General features: G+C 40.8%; 1 protein-coding gene across 1 annotated transcript in view; it reads right to left on the bottom strand.

Moving 5' to 3' along the window:
* Nucleotides 1-22,982, bottom strand: part of FBN2 (fibrillin 2) — a 183,068-nt gene extending 160,086 nt beyond the window's left edge. The window contains exons 1-5 of the mRNA XM_075488433.1: nt 22,311-22,982; nt 21,313-21,395; nt 17,404-17,502; nt 16,725-16,820; nt 14,229-14,324 (exon numbers count right to left, since the gene is read on the bottom strand). Coding sequence (XP_075344548.1) covers nt 14,229-14,324; nt 16,725-16,820; nt 17,404-17,502; nt 21,313-21,395; nt 22,311-22,534 — 598 coding nt within the window. The 5' untranslated portion in view covers nt 22,535-22,982. The remainder of the gene's footprint in view (nt 1-14,228; nt 14,325-16,724; nt 16,821-17,403; nt 17,503-21,312; nt 21,396-22,310) is intronic.
* Nucleotides 22,983-25,976: the final 2,994 nt, after the last annotated feature.

Genomic DNA, 25,976 nt, shown 5'->3' with positions numbered 1-25,976 from the left:
GCTAGGTTTTAACTGACATAGGAATACTGATAAATATAGCATTGTGGAAGAATCAATGTGGCTTTTGTGAAAGAAAATCAAACCCTATATACCTAGTGTAGTTCCTTAATGAATCAACACACCTGTTAGGTGGAAGCAGATACAGTCTAGCTGGATACCCAAAGGACCTCAACCATAGGCTCTTCAAGAAAACAAGGCACAAAATAAGAGGGAAGCTCCTTAAATGAGTAAGAAACAAGAATGAGGAAATGGGGAGTATGTGACTAATTTTCACGCTGGAAGGAATGCTGGGACCCACACCGATTCACATATTCCTAAGTGATCTCAGGAGTGAGGAAAGGGACAAATAAAGCTGGTCACAAGCACCGCAGAAAAATGAATGACAAGGTGTTACAAACGATTACAATGCCACTTGCTCAGAAAAATCCTGAGCCACAAAATTATCCGACCCTGGGAAAAAACTAGAGGAAATGCCACTTTTCCTGTTAAACTGGCTACTGGCAGCAACCGGATCCTAGGCTAGACTGCCCCTTTGGTCTGATTTTGTACAACAGCTCTCCCATATGCTGTGACTTTCTCTGCAGGCATTTTCAAGAGCTTCTAATGTTCACATTCATCTAATGTTCTTGGATAATAGAAACTTCTATACAACATGAAAACTGTTCCAAATTATACCTCAGCAGGATCTCTTTATGGGTAGAGTTCTTCAAGTTTTTTCAAGTTTTTCAAGTTTTATGCAAGTACTTACAAGCAATACAGAAATCCAACACAATTTCAAACATTTGTAACCATTACAGAAATAAACAACTTTCAAGGTTGCTGAATTCCCCAGAGGATCTCTCAAGCCTCCTCTAACACAATATTTGTAAATTTATCAGTAAATCTATTTGTCTAATTTGTCCTAATAAATTCTACAGTCACAAAAGCAAAGAAGTTAATTTTTTCTTGATTTTTACAGTACTTCAGAACTGGGTTCTTTAATTTAGGTTATTTCTGCTTTTTTCCAATTTTAAAGTGTGCCCACAATGCCTACATAAGCAATACAAAACATCAGCATTTGCTGAATTTGACAAAAGTTTTCCTATTCACTGGAGTATTTCAGGGGCCTTTGCACTTTCTTTGTTAAAGACAATCCCTGTTGACAAGTGTCTCAATTTTATTGTGATCTCTAACTTACCTAGATATTCTGCAAATATATCCAGATTTTTTTCCTGGATATATTACAAATTAATTAGTTAAATAAAATTAATAATTTTCCTCATTTTTCTGAAGAAATTATTTTTTTCTGAAACTCTAACAAATCCATCATGGCTTTGTTCAACTGCTGTAGTCTCACCCCCCAACTAATTACCAAAAAAAAAAAAAGTCATATTCCAATGCATCTGGCAAAAAGTAAAATTTTCACTGAGGAAGGAAAGAGATAAGACTAGACAGAATTTTCCAAAGACATCATCTTCCCTCTCCTCTGCAACATGTTCCCCACTCATGATTTTGGTCCATTGCTCTACATTATCAGACCCTCGTTTTACTTTTCAGTGAGCAATCACTAGATGAGGAACATAACCCAGTCTAAGTCCTACCTGACACATAAAACCCCAAAGTTTTATGTTCTCCTGGTGTTGCTACTCCTGTAGGTAATAGAAAACACTAGTTTTCAAATACAGATTTAAAAAATATGTATACGAAAATATATTTGCCATAAGTATAGAGTGTAACAACTCTGCTAGTTCTTTCTTTCATTTCACAGTTTGGAGCAGTGTAGCTACAGTGCTTCCCCTTTAAACCCTGACTTGAAGCGAAGAAGCTTTCCATGTGCCTGAGTTGCAGGAGAGCTCCATTTTACTCAGCTGAAAATTCTCAAGTCCTTGGAAGATGTTATTCAAATCTGTATTTTCATCTTCCTTTTGTAGAGATAGTTTAAAGGCATAAAATTTCTGCTTTTATTTCTAACACAAAGTGCAATAACCCCACATCTATAACACTTTAAAACTTAGCTGTCACATGCCTGAACTAACTGAAAAGTATTAAAGATGTCAAGTGCTTCAAAACCAGCTACAGTAAACAGTAACAAGGCTGCTTCATTGAAGGATTTTTACTTTTTTCTCTCACTGGTGCTTACTGTTTGTGGATAGAAACATAGTGTCATTCAAATTTCGGGGGTTTTTTTCTTTTTTTCCTTCCCCAGTTTCAGCTCTGGAGGAACTTGTAACTGCTCTATACTCCTCAAGATGGTTTCTCAGGGCTTCTGGAATTGGGAGGTGGGCAGAGGCTGCTTCTGATAAATTGTGCTGTTCAGAAGTCACTCAGAACTAAGGATGCCCATAGCCATCTGCTTCCTTCAAGGTTTGATTTCTCCACAAAAGGAAAGGAAGGAACTGATTCTCCAGTCACACCATATCCTTTCAAAAGGTACGGTTCCCTACTACTGTTGGCTTCCCATGAAGGCCCATATTCAGTTTAAGCATCCTTCCCTCTTCTCATTTGTAAAACAGGCCACAGGAACTCTCCAGACCAGAGATTATCTTTGTTCAGCTGATGAGTACAATGGCGCTTTGATCCCTGACAGGGACTTTAGCTTTTACCTATGCTTGTGCTGCCATTGCATCTCTGAACTGTAGGTTCAGACTCACTAAGTCTGCTACCACAATCTTTTTCTGTCCAAAACAGCATAACCAGCTTTGGCCTTTGGCATTCAGAGACATACATTACACTCACTGTGAGAATTATTCAAGTACCTTACAAGTATATGCTATATATTATTAGCATTCTAGCATGAAGTGACTTCGTTTGCTTTACCCATTGCTAGATAAAGACTGACTATGATAATGCAACCAGAGGAAAAGTGGGCAAGAGGGAGGGAATACTAATGAATCTTCAGGAATCTCCTAATCTTCAGGAAACTTCAGGAATCATACTAATGAAGCTTCAGGAATCACATCCTGAAGTACCCAAAGAAAGGAAAATAAGGAAGCAAGAGAAAGACACTGACTGGGATTACACTACTTTCTTAATCATTACTGCCAACGGCATGTTCAGCATCATTCATGTCTTTTTTTAAATTGCAAAATGTTAACTCTTTTGCACAGCTAGAAGAGAGAAATTTTTAGATACTTGCTAACAACAAATAAACATATACTCTGTAGACATCTTGTGGGGTTTTTAATGCTTTAGATAGTTATTTGTCAGCTTCAGAAAGGTGAGGGAAGGAAAGTCTGAAAGCCTTGTTATTGGACATAATGATGGATGGCAAAACCACGTAATGTAGTGCCAGAGCCCTGCAATGCTAGTAGCTATTGATATCTAAGAGCCTGAAAGTAGCTTTCTGAATTTGCCCTTCCGAACTACTGTAATCCATCAAAGATTGATGTATGCAAATATCTACAGGTCTGAACGTGTAGAAGGAAAAGGAGTTCTCTGAGAAGGGACTGCACTTAACTGTATGTATTATAAACATCTGATGATGCCTCTAGTCTCAAACAAACAATGAAAATAACTAGCGGGTTCTTCTAACACAGATAATCTGACCTTTTTTCCTGAATCAGGTACTTGCCTGTCAGATAAAATTTTACCTCTTATTGCTGCAGGTATTTGCAATTGTTACCCCTTACTATCTCCAAGAGAAATTAGAGGTGTGCTTTTTTATTTTAAACTGAAGCTTTTTTTTAAATACCACCAGCACTGCGGCATTTTGCTTATAATCAACTTTCCACTATGTGTGGAAAAAGCTGACAGAAATGGTTTTTAACAGAAAATTTAGAAAACAAAGTAAGTAGGAAAGCATGGTGAAAATTGAAAATTTTAGGAAGATTCATGTTTTGTAGAGCTTTAAACTACCACTAACTTATTTTTAGTTAAATTGATTAAACTTAATTGATTTTAGTTAAATTAGACTACAAGTTGATGATGTAACTCTTGTGTCTACCCCAGTGGTGATGAACACCCCTGTGAACTGGACCATGTAGTTAGTGTATGCTACAGTGTACTCATGTTTTTTGTCTTCACTCAACAGGCCCTGAATGACTCCTTTACGAACTTGCAGAACATACCTCAAGACCATATGCTCCACTTCCCAATGCCTAAAAGCAGACTGAAAATTAATTAAACTGGGGTTTAGCAGGTACATATTCCACTTCCTGTGCACTGAAAAAAAAGACACCAGGACACATGGCCCTGTGGCAAGAAGAAAAGAAGAATGCTGTTTGATATTTGAGAGCAGCATTTAGTAATTATTTTTTATTTAATCTTATTGCCTTCCTTTCTTTCTGCCTTCTCCTCAAATGCCCTGCATTTTCATTTATACTCACTCCTAGAGCATGCAAAATTCAACAGTCTTACACCACGTTAATAAAACAGGCAGGATGACCCCCCTAGTTAAAACCTCAGACTGAAACTCAGGATATTTAGTTGATTGCTGAGTCTGCTGAAGCTTCCCTGCTCAGCCTTCAACAAGTAACAACCTCACATGCCTCAGCCTGTCTTGGGGGCAGGGAAGAGAGTAATAATACTTCCTTTGTCCAGTTAGCTCTTCAGAGAGGGGACCCGCTTACGCACACACACACACATCCTATCCCACATAAAGAACCTCTATTTCAGTTCAGGCTAATAGTAGTCACTATAATGCAAAAACCAGCAAAACTAAAAAGTTACATTCCCACAACTCGTACAAAAAGAGAAGAGCTCATTGATCAAAAGAGCATTTTTGCTGTTAAGCACCTGAACAAAGTTTACAACCATTGGGGGACAGCTAAAATAAACCAAGCAACTTGAGAAAAAGTACAGTTCCTTTATAACCGCTCATGCAGCAGTACACCACAGCTGGCAGACAGGAAACCTCTTGAACATAACCTGCCATAGCCTGCATGGCAAGAAGTTCTGCAGTTTATGAGATTACAGGGGTAAGACCAAACACACAAGATATGAATACAGGCACAAAAGGTTTTCACTTCTTCTCATGGTACTGCTGCCATCAACAGATATAGAAAACTTGTGTAAAGTTAAAAGATCTTTTGAATACCTGTCAGAGGAAAGAGTAGTTTCTTAAAGGATTTCATTCCTTCCTTGCTTCATTTACACCTAATCACTGTCACTTAAGAAGACACAAGCATCTTCAGCAGCACTACACACTAAATATGAATTGTATGTTTTCTTCATAATAAAAATATATTTGAGAAGTATTGAGTCCTATATAAAATTGTGTCAGTTTGCTATATAAGCTTAATTTTATTCACATTATCCCAAAATATCTTTATAACTTTTAAGTGCCAACCAGTTTCTTCAGTACAGATCCACTTCAGTTCTGTTTTCTTTGTTCTTTCCTCTTTTGCCTCAGTTACTATATACTATTAACACTTTCACTGAGAATGCTTTTTGCTTCCTTCTACCCCTTTCTCTCTGCTGTTGATTAGCTTCTTCATCCTCTTCCCAGCTTGAAGAAAACCTTTTTTTCTTTTTTCCTCTTTTTTCCCCTTTTTCTTCTATTGTCCTTAGACATAGGATCATCACTGGTTATTTTCCTATCAGGGAGGGTCAGATGAAGGTAACTGATCTCAAATATAATGTCAGATGTATGCTCTCCTACCCCACAGAATGAACCTCTATTTCAGTTACATCCTCTGCCTCAAACCTTTTTCCCTATCCTCTGCAACACCCTGTTCTCCAGCCCCAGGGATGCTTCACTTCCTCTGTTGCTGTCCCTCCTAAGACTCTTCAATTGCATGGGCCAAGTTCTCGTAGGCATTGCAGAACTGGCATAAAAATTGCTGCCTTGCGTAGAGGAGTGTTTCCACTGACTACCTGGCTGCATCTATGCAGAGCCTTCCCTATTAACCCAGTAAGAACCTGTAGGGAGGCAGCTGCCCCAGTCACTGATTTACTGCATCTGTCATGAGGTACGGGCTCTCAACTCCTTTGATAGACAGAAATTCCAAAACTCAGTCAGAGAAAGCATCCAGACACTTGTACTGGGAATACCAGGTGCAACAAACACATTGGGCTAAGACACATTAGCAGCAATTTTCCTGAGAACAACCCAAGAGCTCCGCCCTTTCAGAAGTTCTCACACTATATTCAACTATTATATTTCTTCTTTCTTCCTCTTCTCTCACCCGCCCAAGCTTAATAGCTTTATCTAAAATCCTCTCTCTTCTTCAAAAGGATATTCCTCCCAAGCTATGCATTCCTACTTAGTCCAAACTCTTTTGCTTCCCATTATAACCCACTTACGTACAGAGTAAGCAAGCACTGTTCTTTCTCCTTCTACACAGGATGAAGGCAAACTTAGATCAGTGACAGGGTTCTCCTTTCCCACTGCTTCTTCCTCCCTTTAACCCATCATAAAGAAGAAAGAAAACAACATTGCTTTTCCACAGCTTCATACCTCTATAGATCATCAATTAAAAAAATGCACAGGCCATGTTCATTAATATAAATATCATTTGCTCAGACAGTCTTGAGAAACCAAAGGAACTGGTCATGCTAGAAAAAACTCCTCTTATGTGTACAACTGAGGATGAGCCCTCTTAATCGATCTGTTTCTTTTTTTTCAATTATTTTTCACTGGGAAAAATTCAACAGCAAAATTTCAACACCTATTTTTTCTCAAAAAAAAAAAAAAAAAAAAAACAAACCACAACAAAACAGACAAAATTGAATGCTCAAATCATGTGTGTTTACAAATCAAAGACAAGAAGCTGACCAAAAGAACAGACTTTGATAGGAAATACAAAAGTTCATTGTACACATCAGAAAGAGTAAACCATGAGCTCCCAAACAGGTTCTGCTTTCTTGTTAACCCAGCAGCAAGTCTCAAGTTAAATACTGTAATCATGCGAGTCATTAGTTGCTGCTCAGCCTCCTGTCTCCAGCCCGGAAATTAGTCTGCTTGGTGCCCAGATAGCTGAACAAGCAGTCACGTTTTATCATATAACTGAGGCTGGGAGGCCAATCTGAAGGAAAGCTACACATGTTCTATATTAGGAAGAAAATACCTAATTTAAAAGAACTTAATTTACAGAACAATAAAAAGTATGCATTTAAAACACAGCAATGTAAAAAAATAACAAAATAAAATCTCTTCTAACTGATGTGATTTGCAAGGGAAGTTCACACAACCTTAAACTATAAAATTTTAGTTAAAGAGTTATGAACTGTTGCTAAATTCAGTTTAAAATTAAACCACAGAGGGATTTCTTACTGTAAAGTATTACAGGCAACTATTGCAACCAACAGATGAAGAAATCATTGCCTTTTCCATTTTGTTGGAAAGCATAAACTTCTTATTAGGTTAAAAGCGCAAATTACAAATTACTTCTGAACAGAATAGGCATTTAAGGTATCTTTTACAGTTTTTTCATGGACTCCAGCTCATGTAAAGCATAAAAAAAATAACATTTACAGTTACTATATTAGAGACTTTTTATAGTCATTACCAAGGTATATTACAGGAGTCATCTTTCTTTAACTGAATAGTAGTACAATAAATTAGTAACTTCTTTTTTTGAATATGAGAAAGTCTAGGCAACATCAAGATAAGAGACTAGGTGAAATTTTACTTAGCCCTGTCCACTGTCATAAAAGCATATTATATTATATATGCAAATTATATATGCAATTATATATATATTACATGTATGTTATATTTCTGTGACAGTGCCAGAAGTAAATTTGGCTTACTACGTCCAATTTCAAGTAAGGAAATGTAAACTTTTAATTATAATAACTCAGTTTTCAAATAACCACGTAATGTAGCTTAAATTTCGTACAACAATAGCATTCTACACATAGAATTGAAAGGCTAAGACTTTCGAGGACAGCTAAGAAATATGGATGCCAAAATATGGGTGTTTAATTCCTTTACATGGCTTGAATTCTGCAGCTTAAAGTTTCACAATGAATTGTAAGAAAGCACACTTCAATGCTTTCACCACCACAAAAGTTAAGTTATAATACCCATATGTACTAGAATCTTTTAAGCAAGTCAACCTATTTAAAGTATAAGCGTCGTTATTAAAAACTCTGAGCCGTCATCACAGCTGGAGTCTGTCATATGTATTAACATGATTCCACAGTCCTGAATCTAGTCAAAGAATAGAAGCAAATCTTAACCATGAACAATTGCTTCTACCTGGGACAAAAAGCAAGCTTACCAAGTTGCCTGGCAATAAATAAAAAGATATCTGAATGCAATCAATTAAAAAAAAAAAAAAATCAATTTGCGATATTACAATTCTATCATGTTATAGTTCAGCTATAACTTTCATCCATCTTGAATACATGGCTTAGACTGTTGAATCTGGACAAATGTAAGCTCCATCTGAACTAAGGCTCAAACTATAAAGCAACCTAACATTGTCCAATCCCTTGAAAATCCATCCGAAACTGACAGACCTGGTAGTCTCTTATTTTAGCTAGAAGGCAGATATACATTCTACAAAGATGTATTTCTGAAAATGGATGTAAATATTTATTGTATTTTACAGCAGTAGCCAGATTAAGTTCTAGTTGGGCATTGGCTTTTCTAATTTTCTCCCTGCACAACCTCACAACATCTTTGTAGTCCTCCTGAGTTGCCTGCCCCTTCTTACAAACTCTCCTTTTTTTCCTGAGTTCTAGCCAAAGCTCTCTGTTCAGCTGGGCCGGTCTTCTATCCTTCCAGCTTGTCTTTTGGCACATGGGGACAGCCTCCTCCTGCACTTTTAAGGCTTCCTTCTTGAAGAATGTTCAGCCTTCCTGGACTCCCTTGCCCTTCAAGACAGCCTCCCAAGGGATTCTGTCAACCAGTCCTCTATACAGGCCAAAGTCTGCCCTCCGGAAGTCCAAGGTGGCAGTTCTGCTGACCCCCCTCCTTATTTCTCCAAGAATCAAAAACTATGCCCAAGACAGCCTCCAACCATCACATCACCCACCAGTCCTTCTCTGTTCACAAACAACAGCTCCAGCAGGGCGCCTTCCCTAGCTGGCTCACTTCACCAGCTGTGTCAGGAAGTTATCTTCCACACACTTCAGGAACCTCCTAGACTGTTTCCTCTCTGCTGTACTGTATTTCCAGCAGACATCTGGTAAGTTGAAGTCCCCCACGAGAACAAAGGGCTAGCGATTGTGAGACTTCTCCCAGCTGCTTATAGAATATTTCATCTGCCTCTTCATCCTGGTTGGGTGCTCTATAAGAGACTGCCACCATGATATCTGCCTCGTTGGCCTTCCCCCTGATTCCTACTCATAAACACTCAACCCTATTGTCACCATCATTAACCTCTAGACAAAACACTCCCTAACATACAGGGCTACTCCACCACCTCTCCTTCTTTGCCTATCCCTTCTGAAGAGTTTATAGCCATCCATTGCAGCACTCCAGTTGTGCAAGTCATCCCACCATGATGGATTATTAATTATTAATTATTATTATTGCAATAAAAGACAATAAAAATGTTTCTATAAATACACTAGCAACAAAAGGAGGGCTAAGGAGAATCTCCATCCTTTATTGGATGCGGGGGGAAAAATAGTGACAAAGGATGAGGAAAAGGCTGAGGTACTTGATGCCTTCTTTGCGTCTGTCTTTAATAGTAAGACCAGTTGTTCTCCGGGTACCCAGCCCCCTGAGCTGGAAGGCAGGGACAGGGAGCAGAATGAAGCCCGCGTAATCCAAGGAGAAATGGTTAGCGACCCACTACACCACTCAGACACACACAAGTCTATGGGGCCAGATGGGATCCACTCAAGGGTACTGAGGGAGCTGGCGGAAGTGCTCACCAAGACACTTTCCATTCTTTTTCAGCAGTCCTGGCTAACCGGAGAGGTCCCAGTTGACTGAAGGTAGCAAATCTGATGCTCATCTACAAGAAGGGCCAGAAGGAGGATCTAGAGAACTACAGGCCTGTCAGTCTGACCACGATGCCAGGGAAGGTTATGCAGCAGATCATCTTGAGTGCCATCATGTGGCACGTACAGGACAATCAGGTGATCAGGCCTAGTCAACATGGGTTCATGAAAGGCAGGTCCTGATGTCCTTCTATGACAAGGTGACCTGCTTAGTGGATGAACGAAAGGCTGTGCATGTTGTCTATCTAGACTTTAGTAAAGCCTTTGACACCGTTTCCCACAGTATTCTCCTGGAGAAACTGTCTGCTCATGGCTTGGACAGGTGTACACTTCACTGCATAAAAAACTGGCTGGATGGCCAGCCCCAAAATGTTGTGGTGAATGCAGTTAAATCCAGTTGGTGGCCGGCCACAAGTGGTGTTCCCCAGGGCTCAGTATTGGGGCCAGTTCTGTTTAATATCTTTATCAAAGGATGAAGGGATCGAGTGCACCCTCAGTCAGTTTGCAGATGACACCAAGTTGTGCGGGAGTGTTGATCTGCTTGAGGGGAGGAAGGCTCTGCAGAGGGACCTGGACAGGCTGGATCAATGGGCCAAGGCCAATTGTATGAGGTTTAACAAGGCTCAGTGCTGGGTCCTGCACTTGGGCCACAGCAACCCCATGCAACGCTACAGGCTTGGGGAAGAGTGGCTGGAAAGCTGCCCAGCAGAAAAGGACCTGGGGGTGTTGGTTGACAGCTGCCTGAATATGAGCTGGCAGTGTGCCCAGGTGGCCAAGAAGGCCAATGGCGTCCTGGCTTGTATCAGAAATAGCGTGGCCAGCAGGACTAGGGAAGTGATTGTGCCCCTGTATTCAGCACTGGTGAGGCCACACCTCGAATACTGTGTTCAGTTTTGGGCCACTCACTACGAGAAGGACATTGAGGTGCTGGAGCGTGTCCAGAGAAGGGCAACGAAGCTGGTGAAGGGTCTAGAGAGCAACTCTTACGAGGAGCTGCTGAGGGACCTGGGGTTGTTTAGCCTGGAGAAAAGGAGTCTGAGGGGAGACCTTATTGCTCTCTACAACTACCTGAAAGGAGGTTCTGGAGACGCGGGGGGTCGGTCTCTTCTCCCGGTTGAATTTTTAACAAGTGATAGGACGAGAGGAAATGGCTTCAAGTTGCACCAGGGGAGGTTTAGATTGGGTATTCAGAAAAATTTCCTCACCAAAAGGGTTGTCAAGCATTGGAAGAGGCTGCCCAGGGAAGTGGTTGAGTCACCATCCCTGGAGGTATTTAAAAGACGTTTGGATGAGGTGCTTCGGGACATGGTTTAGTGGTGGACTTGGCAGTGCTAGGTTAACAGTTGGACCTGATTATTTTAAAGGTCTTTTCTCTATTCCATGAATGTATTAACAGAATTTTTAACAGAATAATGCCTCCTATTTCCCCACTAGCAAAAATATAATAAATCTGATAGATCCTTGTGCTTGGTTCATAAGAAGCACCTACAGAGAATGGGCTGGATGTAACATGTAATAGCAAAAACCTAAACCAACAGCAATGAATAGAAGTCTGTAAATCTGCTTTTAAGAATGAAAGTGACAAGCAGTTAGGGACAAAGAAACAAATTCATCCTTTACATTTCTCTGTTGCTTGTGACATCTAGTGGGTATACAAAACAGCCTGGAACAGCAAATAGAAACTCCTGCTTTTTCAGTGTTTGGTTTAGTTATTTCCTTCATCTACATGGAAATTATTTCCATTTCACAGTCAACAAATGTAAAAAAATGGTGCAAGGTATTTTCACAATTTATATACAGCTTTGAGCTCTTCAGAGCTGAATTTGAAACAGAGAATTCCACAGGACTCCCTTCAGAAGCCATTTCTAAATACATGAATGACAAGAAGGCGTTTGGGAGCAGCCAGCATGGATTTACCTAGGGCAAATGCCATCACTGCTTTCAATCCTGAGGTCACTGGTGCCCGAGGACAAGGAGAGGGCAGTGGATGTTGCTTGACTTGAGCAAGGATTTTGAGACGGGCTCCCACAGAGAGATTGTGATTGGTGAGATACAGGCTGAATAAGTGAAGAATAGATAAGGTGAGTAGAAAATTGGCTGGACTGCTAGCTCAGAGAGTTGTAATCGGCAAAGTCCAGCTAGAGGCCAGGAAACTAGTGCAGTCCCTCACGGACAAGTTCGGGGACAAATAACAGTTTAATGTCTTCATTAACAACTTGGGTGATGGTACAAGAGTGCACTTTTAGCAAGATTGCATATGACACCAAGTTTGGGGCACCAGTCAATATACTGGAGGGCTCAGCTGCTACTCAAGAGTGACCTGGACAGCTTAGAAAAAATGGGCAGACAGTTATCTCATGAAGTTCAGCAAAAGCAAAGGAAGTCTCACATCTGGGATGGAATAACCTAACGGAGCAACACAAGCTGGAGGCTAACTGCCTGCAAAGGAGCTCTGAGAAAAGGATTATGAGGGTCCTAGTAGACAACAACCTGAACATGAAGCAGCAGCGTACCCTTGCAGCAGAGAAGGCCAGATGCATGGACTGTATCAGGATGTGGGTAGCATCCAACCCACGGAAGTGGTCCTTCACCTCCATTGGGCACTTGTAAGACTGCATCAGAGTACTCTGTCCAGTTTTGGACTCCCAATACAAGAAAGAAATGGATATACTGACGAAAGTCCAGGGGAGGGCCACCAAATTGGTCAGGGAGCTAGAGAACCTGCCCTGTGTGGAGAGGCTGAGGGACCTGAGTTCATCCAGCCTTATGAAGAGAAGGTTTCAAGGGGACGTTATTGCTTCCTGTAACTATCTGTTCAGAGGATCCAGAGAAATTGAAGCCAGACACTTCTTGAAGGGTCACAGCAATCAGACAAGATGCAATAAATACACACTGAAACATGCAAAATTGTGATTAGATATTAGGGAAACTTTTTTTTTCTTTACCGTGAGGGTGGTCAAATACTGGAACAAGTTGTTCAAACATGTTGTGGAGTCTCCATCCTTGAAGGTGTTCAAAACCTGACTGGACACGGACCTGAGCAAGCTGATCTGATTAGACCTGCTTTGAGCAGGTATTAAACTGGATGGCCTGTGGAGGTCCTTTCTGATTTAAATTACTTTAGCAGTCTAAGAAGTCTACTCCTGCCCTGAGTGGGCGCCTCATCCACTGCTAATGTGAATTAAGAATGTGACTTTCTATTTTCTATTAATGCAAATGATCCCATCCCCCTTTTTAGTATTGGCAACTTTTTGAATATTTTAAAGGAGTAACATAACAATGCATACTAGTATGCAGCATTTCACGCTACGGTTGCTCAGTTCTTCAGTACCCTTTTTGATGAGAACACGTATTCGCAAACACACCAACTTGGAGAAAGACAAAGAATAATATTTCTGCTAAGGTCTTCAGCATCATCTTTGATTACTCTTGAAAACTTCATGTTAAAGGATGTACAACATTATTGTTTTGATAAGCAATCGTCACTATATCCACTCATTAAAAATCCACTCCAAATAGACAGTAATTTGGGTTGCACTCATCAGTTTGACGCATACAGAATATGTTCTACGGTTACATCTAATGTTGAACAGTTCTACATTACTATATTTCCACAGTCTTGGCTTCCAAATACAAACAATGCTCTGATATATTAAAAAGCAAGAAGTATAGATTTCTGAGAGTGGAAGCAGGTTTATTCTAAATCACTATATATGGACTTAGGGCCTTAACTGTTTGTGTGGTAATCACATAGTTTAATGCTAAAACTGACATTTAAACTGACTTTGTCAGTATCTCTAAGCCCATAAAAGAAGACTGAGGGATTTCTCCATAAAATTTTAAAATAAAATCCTAGTTTAGTCCCCAATGCATGAAAGCACTATAAGTTAAGCCATGTCTAAGATGTTTTCTTGAATAAGAATGGTTTCAGGAACTGATCTCAGTATTAGGGTAATTGGTTATTTTTTCCACTCCATCTCTGACTTTCTCCTATAGGATAGAACTAACCAGAGAAATAACTTCCCAAGTTCCTGTTATGAAAGAGATGTTATACAGAAAAACAATCCTTCCGTTAGTTACACTTACACAATTCTAACACCATCAGCAATTTTGCTGTAACGTTATTTCACGTAGCTGAGAGCAAAAGATAGCTCATCTTTTAACTATTATGTGAACAAAATAAGCAGCCTAAACTAGCTCAAACTCGTACCAATGGTGAGAGCTTTGTACCTGCCAACCTGAAATGTGGCTACCAGACTAAAAAGGAAGACACTTTCTAAAATTACAAATAATAAATAGTTTACTGGAAGCTTACTAGCTCAGCCAGAAAATACACAGCATAGAATATGTGCATACTGTATCATTGCATATAACTGCTCATAATTTCTTTCTTTATTTCTTTCTTTTACCTCTTTCACACTGAGGACCAGTAAATCCGTAGACACACGCACAGCGATTAGGTCCAATACACCGTCCTCCATTCTGGCAGCCATTTTCACAGACAGCTTTAATTAAAAAAAAAAAGTTTTAAATGAAATTTCAAAGATTACCATATGCGGTATTCAAAAAATTTTTTTCCTCTCAACTGCTCTGTCTTTCTGGACCTGAAGATCAAACTGATCTCCTTCCTACCCGTTATCACCAACAATAATGATTCTTCAAGTCAAATTCCATTAGCCCAAATTCCACTAGCACCTGTTGAATGCTAATTGCAAGCAGCTGTTTAATTAATCATATTCAGCACAGATTCTTAGCAGATGTTTCACTTAAGTATATTTTTAAACAGTTGTGCAGCTCTAGTCACTAATCATAAGAACTTATATCCATCACTGAAGTTAGCAGATAAAAACTCAATTATTTTGATTTTTTTTGAGCATATTAAGTTGTGCTATTCAGTCACAACAGCACCAAACCTTTCAAGAAGGGCGGCTTGGGGAGTCTGAGAGACAGATAATTCTGCTCTCAGAGTTGATACTGCCGGCAGAAGTGATGTTTAGAGCAAGGGAAAATAATTACCACTTTAACTCATCTTTAAATACCTTCAAAAACTGTGTTTCCTAAAAGATCCCAACAAGAAATGAAACGATTTTGGGGGGGTATAAATCCACACTATATATACATGGAGAAGGTACTTTACAGTTGTGGGACTTCGGAGCACCTACTCATGCTATTTATCAATAGTGTGAATCAAGAACAAAGCCTCCTGCCAAAGCACTGAAATCTTCTCAATTTGAAAGGAAGACAGTTTTTCAGCAAGGTTGAAAAATACCATTAAAAGCGTGCTTTAACTAACTAATTCTGTCTATTTTCAGGCTCATTGCTTCCAGGACATACAGCCTTGTTCAGAATTAGCACATGTTCCAAATCAAAGTATTTCACCTTAAAGGACAGCCCCACCATTTTTAAGTGGGTCTGAACAGCAAAGAGATTTTGGTCTAGAAGGCTCTAGGATGCCTTCCTACGCAGGTCTCCCCAGTTTGTAGGTGGCATTTGTAACATATTTGAGTAGCCAGTGCAAAAGAACCTCAGCAACCTAGAGAAGGTAAATTTTTCAAACTGGAAAAAACGTACACATGCCTCCTATATCACACTGGGGAACATAAAATATACTGTTACGTGGAAACGTGATAAAGCCTTACTTCTTATCAAGAACTATAAAACTGAATTGTTTTTTACTGAGAATGCATATCTTATGCATAAAATGAAGATGCTTCTCTGCATGTGTTACATTACTGAATTAATGGACAACGACACTTTAGTGAGACAATTAACTTCAGTAGATTTAAGACACAATTACATTTTAGTAAAAAGAAATAAAAGACATATTTACATTTTTCAGACATTCATTACATACTGTGTCTAGAAGACAAATACTCAATTTTATTTGAAATTGTAACTATCTTATACACTGAACAAACTGTGGAGATTGGTCTCAGATTTTCTGGATTGCTTTACAGTCACTGCTTGAAAATTCAATCCTCTTTTCATTTATTTACTGGAAATACACGCTGTCTGAGAGCATTCAGGTGTTGACCCAATACTTTAAAATTAGCAGGAAGAGGCTAAAAACTCTGAAAAGTAAATCTGATCATGACAAGGGTCACATTTTAGAATTACAAGTATTAACTAAAATTTTAGAGAATTTTATCCAGGTAGAAAAAAAGCAATAACAAGACTGCTCTCTAGCATTTGCAAAAATGACTAAGACAAAAGGATATTCTTCCACACTATTCAGTCTAACTGTTCTTTGCATAGCTGCCTTTTGTTTGTCTCTAGTTCCTTCAGACTACCTTCAGCAACTAATTTCTCAGCTAATTAGTAGCCAGCTGGCCTCAGAATACACTTTGAGTCCTTCTTCATCCCTGCAGCCTTTAGTGATTTTTATTGTTTGCTAAATTTGTATAGCTTGTAAACACTGTACTGTGTAGAGCTGTGCAAATAATTGACTTCCTAGCTTGTCTGCCAAACCAAAAAGGTATCCCAAAGCTTGAACCGTATTTAATCTTTTTCCTTAGTCAAGTAGAAAACAGAAAAAACATGCTTTAACCTAGCAGGTAGGCTGTTCTTCTGAGATGCAGAAACTTCGTCAAAGAGAATGAAAAATTAGTGGTCATCTGGTAAGAAAAGGAGAGTGGCATGTATACTGCCATTGCTCCCAAAGGATTTTCCAAAACTACTTGGTGAATTGGATGCCTAGTTTGAATTTTAGAGAATACAAACACACTTCATGCATGAACGGACTTTCAGCTAAACACTATACCCCAAAAGAGCATTAAATTTCTCACAGACATTTCATTATGTTCAGCATATTGGCTTTTTTATCTTTCTACTCTACCTAAAGTAAGAAGGCTAACTTGCAGGACTTACATGGATTTAATTTTAGATGCAACAGAGCAGTTACTTACGCTGCCCACAGTAAGTTCCGACGTAGCCTTTCTGGCACTGGCACCGGTTGTCTGTACACGTGCCGCCGTTCATGCACCTAATGCTGCACTGTTGTACTGCAGCGGAGCCCAGGCAGAGAGATACCAGTGTTAGGCAAAAATACCACATTAGGAAGCAAATGTGCGTAAGAACAGACACATCTGAAAGTACACATGAGCTTCATACAATATATGCTGTGTATTTAATCGTACAGCCAGGTATCCTTGTAACCAAAGCCGTCCAAGCTGTAGCTATTAGTCAGCCATTATTTTAAAAGCAACCGTGAAGAGGGTTTTTTAGAGTTTTCCATGACTATATTTAGCAACTTAGAACTTTTAATTATCTTGGAGGCTATACAATCTTCATTTCTTAGGAAAATGGACCCATTGAAAATGTTAATACCACACACATTTATATTTCAACTTGCTTATCTCTTTAAACACATTTTTTTTCAATTTGTCACACAGAGTAAACATGCACACATGGTATATCAAACTTTATCAAAAACTAGAGATACACCAAAGTGTAAGTTACACACGTGTATGCAGTAATAACAAGTTACTTTTAAAGAATTAACACAGTAGTTATTTTTGAGTTGATACTCAAAGAGAATTACTTAAAATGACATCTCTAATGAAAATAAATATAGTAAGTCCTTACTAGATTTCGATCCACAAGTAGGTGATATTTGTCCACTTGCACAAGTACACATGTTAGGACGGGAACAAAATCCATCACCACAGCTATTTCTACAAATCGCTAAGGAAGAATACAATTAAAAAGACAGTGATTAACAGTAGCCTTAGTCTTCAACTACAGAAAAAAAAGCTGAAAGTATGTTAACAACTTCTTTAAAAAAAAAAAACAAAAAACCAACACTTGAATGCTCAGTTCATTCGGACAGTTAATATACATGCAAAAGTAATTGTAAGTTAAATAAAGCAAACTGAATTTTGGTTTAATCAGTATCTCTGACAAATTTAAAGACAAACGGAATCCAATATGGCATATTCAAACACTGGTCTGACCACTGAAACCAGATAATCAACTCTTTGCCTAATTAGAAATACCAGCCTATTACACAAGTAATATAAAATTATTAAAATTATATATTTTAGACCACAAGACCTGTAGAAAACTTTACGAAGAATCCAACATTTGAATGAATATAAACAATATAGATTATAAATGCCAATTTATGGTATGGCTTCTCTCTTATAATCACTATTTTAGAAGCATTTTAGGGTCTCTCTTTTCTAAGATTATCCATCCTTTACACAAAGCTGTTTTGCGGGAAGTCAATGTTCAAATGCTGGGCTTTGCAGATTTTGTGTAGTTTCCCTAAATATAGTTTTCTGTACTCAAATATTTCCACATTGTCATTTAGAAACTAACTCTATAAAAATCTCAGGGAAGCCTGTCCACACCATATTATGTGTGCAAAATGTGCATACTGTTGTGCTATCCCCTGATGCATCAGTCGTGCCTTCCCTTCTCACTCACTGACAAGGGAGCTCCATTGCACAAAGGAACAACAGAACCAGAAAAGAGTTAAAGGCTAAATCCAGATTCTAAAGGAGATCCTAATGAACACATCTAAATAATCTGCTGGATTAGCAAATGCACCAAAAGAGAGCCTGAAACATTAAGAGCCAGTACAGCACAGGAGGACCTCAAAAAACACTTATCGTGCAAGAGACATCTTGTAAAGCAAAAAACCAAGCACGAATCACAGTTTCTTTGTAAATAACTCTGGGGTTTAGAGAGAATCAAATAATCTAGAAACACATCTCCACTGAAGGACTACAAAAGGAACAAATACCTCCGGTAGATAATTTGCCAAGAACATACTGACTACCTAAAAAAACTGTCTATATATATTAAAAGGAAAAAAAAAAACCACTGTCCATACACATAAAAGAAGAAAGCAGAGATAAGACCTTTCCCAGAATGCTTGTGCTCCACTTTTGATTTAGAAATACATGCATAAATGACACGCAGCTCCCTTAAGGAAGCAAATTGTTTTCTTGCTCCATTACAGAATTCAAATATGCCCCCTGTGAAATTTACACACTCCCTTTTACCCTTTCTCCACTGAATCAGAAGGTCTGTACTGATGCTGAACATGACCAAACCAGACCAGATTTTGTAAACCTGCCTTGACATACTCCAATAAAGGCCACATTTTCTTTACAAGAGAGGAGTAACAAAGCCACACTAGTGGTCCGCTGACAACTGGGCATCAAAAATATGCAAGGTGGATCATCTACATTTATTGTTAAATTCCTCTGCAACTATGCCCTAAATGTGAAGGCATGAGAAGCGAAAGAGTTTGTGGGATTTCGCTATTTAGTTGAAACTACCACTTTTGACATATTTAGTTGACATACCAGTGACTGATACGCAATATTTTTTCCATTAGCAGAGGTAAAAGTGAGAAATAGGACTCGGATTTAGAGCACTTGACAAACACAGGGAACAGGGCTGTTTTCCTTACATCACTGTTCAGTCCATCTTTATATAATGTAGCTCAGTCTCCAGATTAAGCGAGGTCTACCTTTAGACCATTCTGTTAGTTTATTATGTTAGGGAATAATTTTTTATCAGCTGAAAGCCCTATAGCTGAAAGCATATTCTAAATATGCTTTCATCAGTACACTTTATTTTATTTAAAGAAAAAGTAAACCAACCAGACCTTTGTTTTTTAGATAAAAGATCGCTTTTAATCACACATATGTCACAGACTGCCAATGACCATCATCACGTTACCAACTGAAAACGCTGTAAGGTCATCATGGTTTCCTGTCGACCTACTACTAGCTCATAGATCTCTCTTCATGAAATAATACTTTAAAATCACCAGTTACAATCTGCACTGATTATAATCAATGCATCTCTAATAAGAAGTTTGCTAGCTTGTCTGTCATCCTGTGCAGGAGGCTTTGTTTAGCTAAATAGCTCTAGCTAGAGGGACCATCATCTCAACAAATGTTTAATGTGAGCACAGAAATCTGTGCTCTTAAATCTTCACTAAAAATACAAATCACAGCCAATCTTACAGATGGTCTGGCAAAATCATTCACCCTTCAAACATGTTAGAGGGCTGCAATTAAGCTCCAGGAAGTAAACAGGAGCCCAAAGATGTCCTTTGTGCACATAAATTAATAGTAAGTCAAAGATTATTCTGGATGTGAAGAGACCTGACACTGAGGTCTCTAAGAGGCACTGAGAGTCACAATTTATGGATAATTTATAAGGATTTCTGAAAGTACCTATATAATTGTGTTTCCCTAATTTCATTTGAGCTAGATAACCAGCTGAATTTGAAAAACCTATCAACAGCATATTAGGCAGCCTAAATCCATTTTAAAAACTCCAGTTTACATTTAAGTAAGACAATACTGTAAGAGACGATAAATGTGAACTGAACATTTTGAGGAGCTCCTCTTATTCCACAGTGGTATTGATACCAGCATCTTCTTCTGAATGACAACCGTTAACCTTTGGTAGGAAATGCTAGGTCAACTTGAGATGAAAATCAGTGATAGGTGGCACAGTTATAAGAAATATTAGCAAGGCAAATTTACTCATGTAAAATGAGTAGATGTGAACAGCCTGATAGTCCTGAATCATAAGGCAACAGCCCAAAAGTCACCTTTAAGTTTGGCAGATCTTGCCTTACCACCCATTCCTTCCCTAGTTTAGTCCCAGATGCCTGTAGTTTGTTAGATGGAGTACCACGAAGACCTTCATTGCTTACATAAAGGGCAATATGTTCTTGAACCTGAATGCCGAAGTTAAGCATACTTATTAGCAAAAAAGATGGTGACAGGCTAGGATGAATGGGAACGGACTCACATTAAAATTCAAGGACTCTTAAGAAGCCTGTATCTAATATCAGGTTTTAACTAACAGACAGAAAATGCAGCTTAACTCTCTATTTCCTTTCTAGGTAGACAACCTTCCCTAACCAGAGTACTGAGCAGATCTGTGCCCTCCCCCCCCCGGCTTTTTTTTTCCCGAGCCATGTCAACAGCCACATCTGTCAGCACAGTACCTATTATGACCAGGCAGTAATCTGAGTCTACATGCTTCATAGCTATTAAAACACAACTAAAAATGACAGGCAAGAGAATAAGCACACCAGATGTAAAAAAGTTTTCCATTTGATTGTAATTCCAAGCCTAGCACAGAAGTTTCACAAAACTTCAGATCCGATTTGCTTTATATCAAGACCTTTGGACTTTTTTTCCCTGTTACTATAATTGATTGTTTGATTTATGGAAGGTTTTTTTCTTTCCCCTTTGTTGTCATGCTCTTCTTTTTAAAAAACTAAGTGGAGGCATGCTTCTTATGAACACACCAAAGAAAATGCAGCGATTTGCCAATCTTTCAATTTCAAGAAATGTGGACCTGTAAATCCACCTTTTTTTTTTTCTTTTTCTTCTTTTTAAAAATTCAGAGAACTGAATTCTCTTTTCTCATACTGAATGGAGCAGTAACTCACAGAAGAATATTTATTGTTATCATTACCCCTAGGGCAGCAGAAACTTGAAGTCAGACACTTACGAACAATGCACTGATTTCCTCCAGGGAGTGTTTTCCATCCAGGGCAACAGTACGAATGGAATCTAGAGCCACACACATTTGGCCTGTCACACAGACAAACAAATAAATGTATCTACAAACATATAAATCGGTGTAAATAGAATCCAAAGTTTTACATACACACAAGGGAAGAAATCAGCCACATGAAACAAAAAAAGCGTATAGCAAAGATGTCTACAAAAAATCTTCCCCAAAGGAACAAACTCTTCCTCCGCTATAAGAAGTTCCAAGCCATTTTATTTGGTATGAGTTCAACTGGTTAGTGTAAAGAGGAGAGGCAGACTAGGCAACAGCAGGCCACATTCATCCCTGGTGGAACTACTGAGGATATGCAAGGGATGAGTTTGGCTCTGCGTTCATATGCAGTCTTAGAAGTCTTGCTATAAAAGTTAGCTTCACGCTGCCGTCTGACACAAGACAGAAGGGCTGACTGGTCATAAAGATTAATAAACTAATTCAAGTTACCAAGAACTCCCCAAAACATTGGGAAAAAAAGGATTTTGCATAGTTTCTCAGTAGAAGCCAAAGTAAAGTGAATGTCAAAGTATCTTAATATTGTAACATCCTTGAATAAAACACCCAATGTGGTACGTCTGTTAGTTGTAACGTAGCCCCACACAATGTCTGCTTTTAACATAATCGCACTAATTATAAGACCGTATTTCATAGCCGCGGACAAAATATCAAGTTCAATTAATCACGACTCCTTAGTCATATGAAGGGGCCGGAAGGTGAGATGTACCGAAGGCAACAACGAAGACCGCAGGTTCGGGTTTGGAGCGGGGCAAGGCGGGGGGCGGCTGCGGGGAGGGGGCTGCTGGCTGCGCAGCGGGCTGCGCGGCGCTGCCCGGAGGAGCGCCCGCCGGGGCTGGGCGGCAGCGGGGAAGGGGCTTCGGGCTGCGGAGGGCGGAGGCCCGAGCGCGGCGCGGCGCGTCCCTACCCGCGGAGCACGTCCCTACCCGCGGAGCACGTCCTGCTGTCCTCGCCTGCGGACCCGGCCGGCGGCGGCGGCGCTGCCGGCCCCGTCCTCCCGGTACGCGGCGGCAGGGTAGGTGCCGCCCGCTCCTGCCGCGGGGCGGACCGGCGGCGGCTTTTGTTGCCCGGCTGCGCCCTGCGGCCAGAGCGCCAGGCAGCCCAGCCACAGCAGGCAGGGCTGCACCCAGAGCCACCGCCGTCTCCCCATCCTGCGGCTGCCCCGGTGGGAAACGGCGGAGGCGGCGGCGGCGGGCGGGGAGCCGGGGAGGGGTGCGCCTGTCCCGCGCCGCCGTCAGCGGGCACGGCTCCGCTCCTCGCCGGGGGAAGGCTTCAGCCGCGGAAACTCTCTCTTCTCTCCTCCCCAGCCTGCCCTGCCGCCGCAGCCGTCAGCGGGACACGGTGACACCAACAGCGGGGTCCACGTTGCATCCCCCCCTCCTCTCTCTCCAAAGAGAGGGGAAAAAAGAGGGGAAAAAAAGAAGTTGAGTTGGTTGGGATTTCCTTTCCCCCCTCCGAAAAAGGAAATCCAACAGAACCACACTGAATTTCCCTAGAAAAAAATAGGAACAAGATGGTAATTAACAATAACTGCGTCCAAAGAAACGTGCCGGGACGGACGGAGAGGAGAGCAAAGACCCCTGCCAAGCACAGGGGGCGGTTTTACAGCCGGCTGGCGGTGCGGGAGAGGCCAGGCGGCGGAGGCGGGGCCGCTGCCTCCCGGCCGGTGCTGCGGCGGGCCCGGGGGGACGGGGAGGGGGCGGGGGCGGGCGGCTTCGCGGGCGCGGGGCGAGGGATGCGGGTGCGGGTGGCGCTGCCGCCGCCGGCACCGCCGGGCCGGGCCGGGCTGGGCCGAGGGGAGCGGAGCGGAGCGGAGCGGGCGCCGCCGCCGTCGCACACGTGGGGCTGCGGCGGGGGCCGGGAAGAGGGGGCGGCGGGGGAGGGGAGGGGAGCGAGGGGGCGGGCGGGCGGCTGCCGGGGGGGCGCGGAGCACGTGGAGGGGGAGCGGTGCGGGTCGAGCTGGCCCGAAAGGGAATTCCGCGCTTTCCTTCGCGCCCCCCCCCCAAGCCTCTGGGAACTGTCCCGCGGGATGCGTACGGCCCCGCCTTTGCGGAGAGACTTGTAAGTAAAACCCCTCCGTGGAAAAGCACCGGGGGTTCAAAGAAAGGTCCCGGTCGAAGCTGCAGGATGAGGCCCGGCCCGGCAGGGTCAAGCCTAGCGACGGACCCTTCCCCCGGCCTCGCAAGGGCTCGGAGCAGGCGCGGGAGGGAGCCGGGCGAGCCGCACCCGCCTCCGGCCGGGCACCGCGCCTGGCCGGCCTCAGGCGCAGGAATGCCAAGCAGAGGCGTCTGAAGCGGGAACCCCTTCCCCTCCTGCATCGGCTCTGCCTTGTGTACTGGTATTTTTGTCAGCCAGTTGACAAATGTCTTCAAAACAGTTGAAAAACACCAAGAGCTAAGAGACTTTGAACTGTATTAGTTTGCAGTTTCCTTCAACGGTAGTTTTTGCAAAGTCACACCTTAAAGTTTTACTTACTTTCCTCTTGCTGTTTCTCTCCACATAAGCATCTTAAAATTAATGCAAAAAACCCCAGCTTGGCTAATTACTTTTTAAGGCCTAAACCATGCATTTACCTACATGTGCTGAATAGTTAGCCACCAGTAAAAAAGGAAACAAAAGCAATGAAGACATGTCCCTGCTGAAAGTCCCCGAGTGCTCCCTGTGGGTGGGTCATGCTGATAAGGGATAGGACACAATCTGGTTTTGTCATGTGAGAAGATATATCGCTTTGAATTACAGCCATAGGGTTGAGCACCTTGCCATGCATACTATGGCATACTGTGGCAACCAGGAAACTTTTTTTTGTCTTTTAAAACAAAACAAAAAACATGTAGCAGCTTCTTTTAGCTCCATGTTCGTATTATCTGTCACTTCTAATTCTGGAACAAGGAGCAGGAGCCATGTTTTGTTATCTCTGAAATAAAACCCACTAGCTAAGAGGTCATGAAGCCATTCCCTTATTGAAGTCACTGCCTTACTTTGATGGTCCAGTGGCTCTAACAGAGGCTGCATTTACAGATCTATATTCTGACTGATCAGAAGCTAGTTTTGTTTAAATTTGGAAGGTTAGCAAAAGTAATTTTGCATGGGAGGATCCGAATCTTTAAACGTAAAGCCTTGAGAAACGAAGGGAAATATTTAATGAAGGAACTATTTAATGAAGACCACTGGGTAGAAGAATCAGGAACCTCATGAGTATAGGTGAGGCCTGGAATGTCTTCAAAACAGAAGCTGTTAAACCTGTCATGAATGACATGCGCCTAACAAAGCCAGGGAGAGAAAAGGATTCCATGCCTGTTTGGGTGAATAACTATCTCAAGAAAAATGCGAAGAATAAGCAGGCAGGCTACAAAGAATAAAAAAGGAAAGAACTGATCTGAGATAAGCTTAGGGCCTTGGATATCAGGAAGCACAGAGATAAAGAAGTAATTCCCAGAAGTTAAACAGAGCTACATCTTGAAAAGGACAACACAAGAAAAGGAAAAAAAAAGATCAGTGAAACAAACAACAAAAAAAAGTGAACCAGTTGCACAGCAGGGGTGGGCTAGAAATTAGGGGGGAAAAGGTTATGGTTCAAAGCTAAGATACATATACTTTTTCTTTTTTTTTTTTTTTTTTTTTTTTTTTACTTTGAAACTGTAGATATTGAGCACAGGAACAAAAGCAAATGGTCAGCAACTACCAGTGATTTGTAAAGTGATTTCTAAGACTCAGAGACCTCTTTGCACTCAAACCAGAAGAGGACTAGGTAACACCTTTCTAGAATTTTGAAAGGAACTAGCACACAAAACTACAAAACATTCAGTAGCAAGGAGTCTTAATTCTGGTACAATTGCGATATAAATGGTCCCTGTAAATATGCATACAAATTAAGTACTTGCCAACAAAGCTGTCTTTGTTAGAAGGGGAAGCATTAATACTTTTTATGGGTACAAGGCACTGATCAGACGTCATCGAAAATAATGATCATGTTCTGATCATTCACGTTAGAAAAAGATGTGTTAAAATTGGAATAGCTGCACATAAAAGTCACTAGTATGGTCAAGGGAAGAAAACCACTGCTAAAGGGTTTGGGTTCTTTAACTAACAGCAGTTCTCTTAAAAAATTAGTGAAGGAAAATAGTAGAAGAAAAAAAAAGTATAAAGTGATGATAATTCAAATTAGTGCTACAATTAGAAGAGTTTCTTAGGTTAAGACAGGTATACAGTTCTGCATTAGAAAAAGTAGAACCTAAAACTTTTGGGATGAAACTAGATTTCTTTAGGAAAGATGTTGTAGGCTGTCTCCCAACTCTTAAAAAGCATTTGAATTCGATGATCCCAGAGGTTCCCTCCCATCCTATTCACCAGCTGTTATAAAATAGAATAGTTTCTTTCACGGAGGATGCCATGATATATTGACATCATGTGACTGATGCAGAAGGATGAATGATGTCTCCTTTGCTCTAGCTGAATTGCCACTTCAAGTCTGACCAATTCTGATAAAAATAGTTCAAAATGTTATATATGGGGGATGTTCAGGAAACATGTAAGTGTACATTTACATACAGAAAATATTCCCAGAGAAAAACTCGTAATGCGGATTATTTTTG

The sequence above is a fragment of the Mycteria americana genome, chromosome Z (assembly GCF_035582795.1).
Source record: "Mycteria americana isolate JAX WOST 10 ecotype Jacksonville Zoo and Gardens chromosome Z, USCA_MyAme_1.0, whole genome shotgun sequence".
NCBI lineage: Eukaryota > Metazoa > Chordata > Aves > Ciconiiformes > Ciconiidae > Mycteria > Mycteria americana.
The sequence above is the reverse complement of the archived record's forward strand: the minus strand, read 5'-3'. Positions and strand labels throughout refer to the sequence as shown.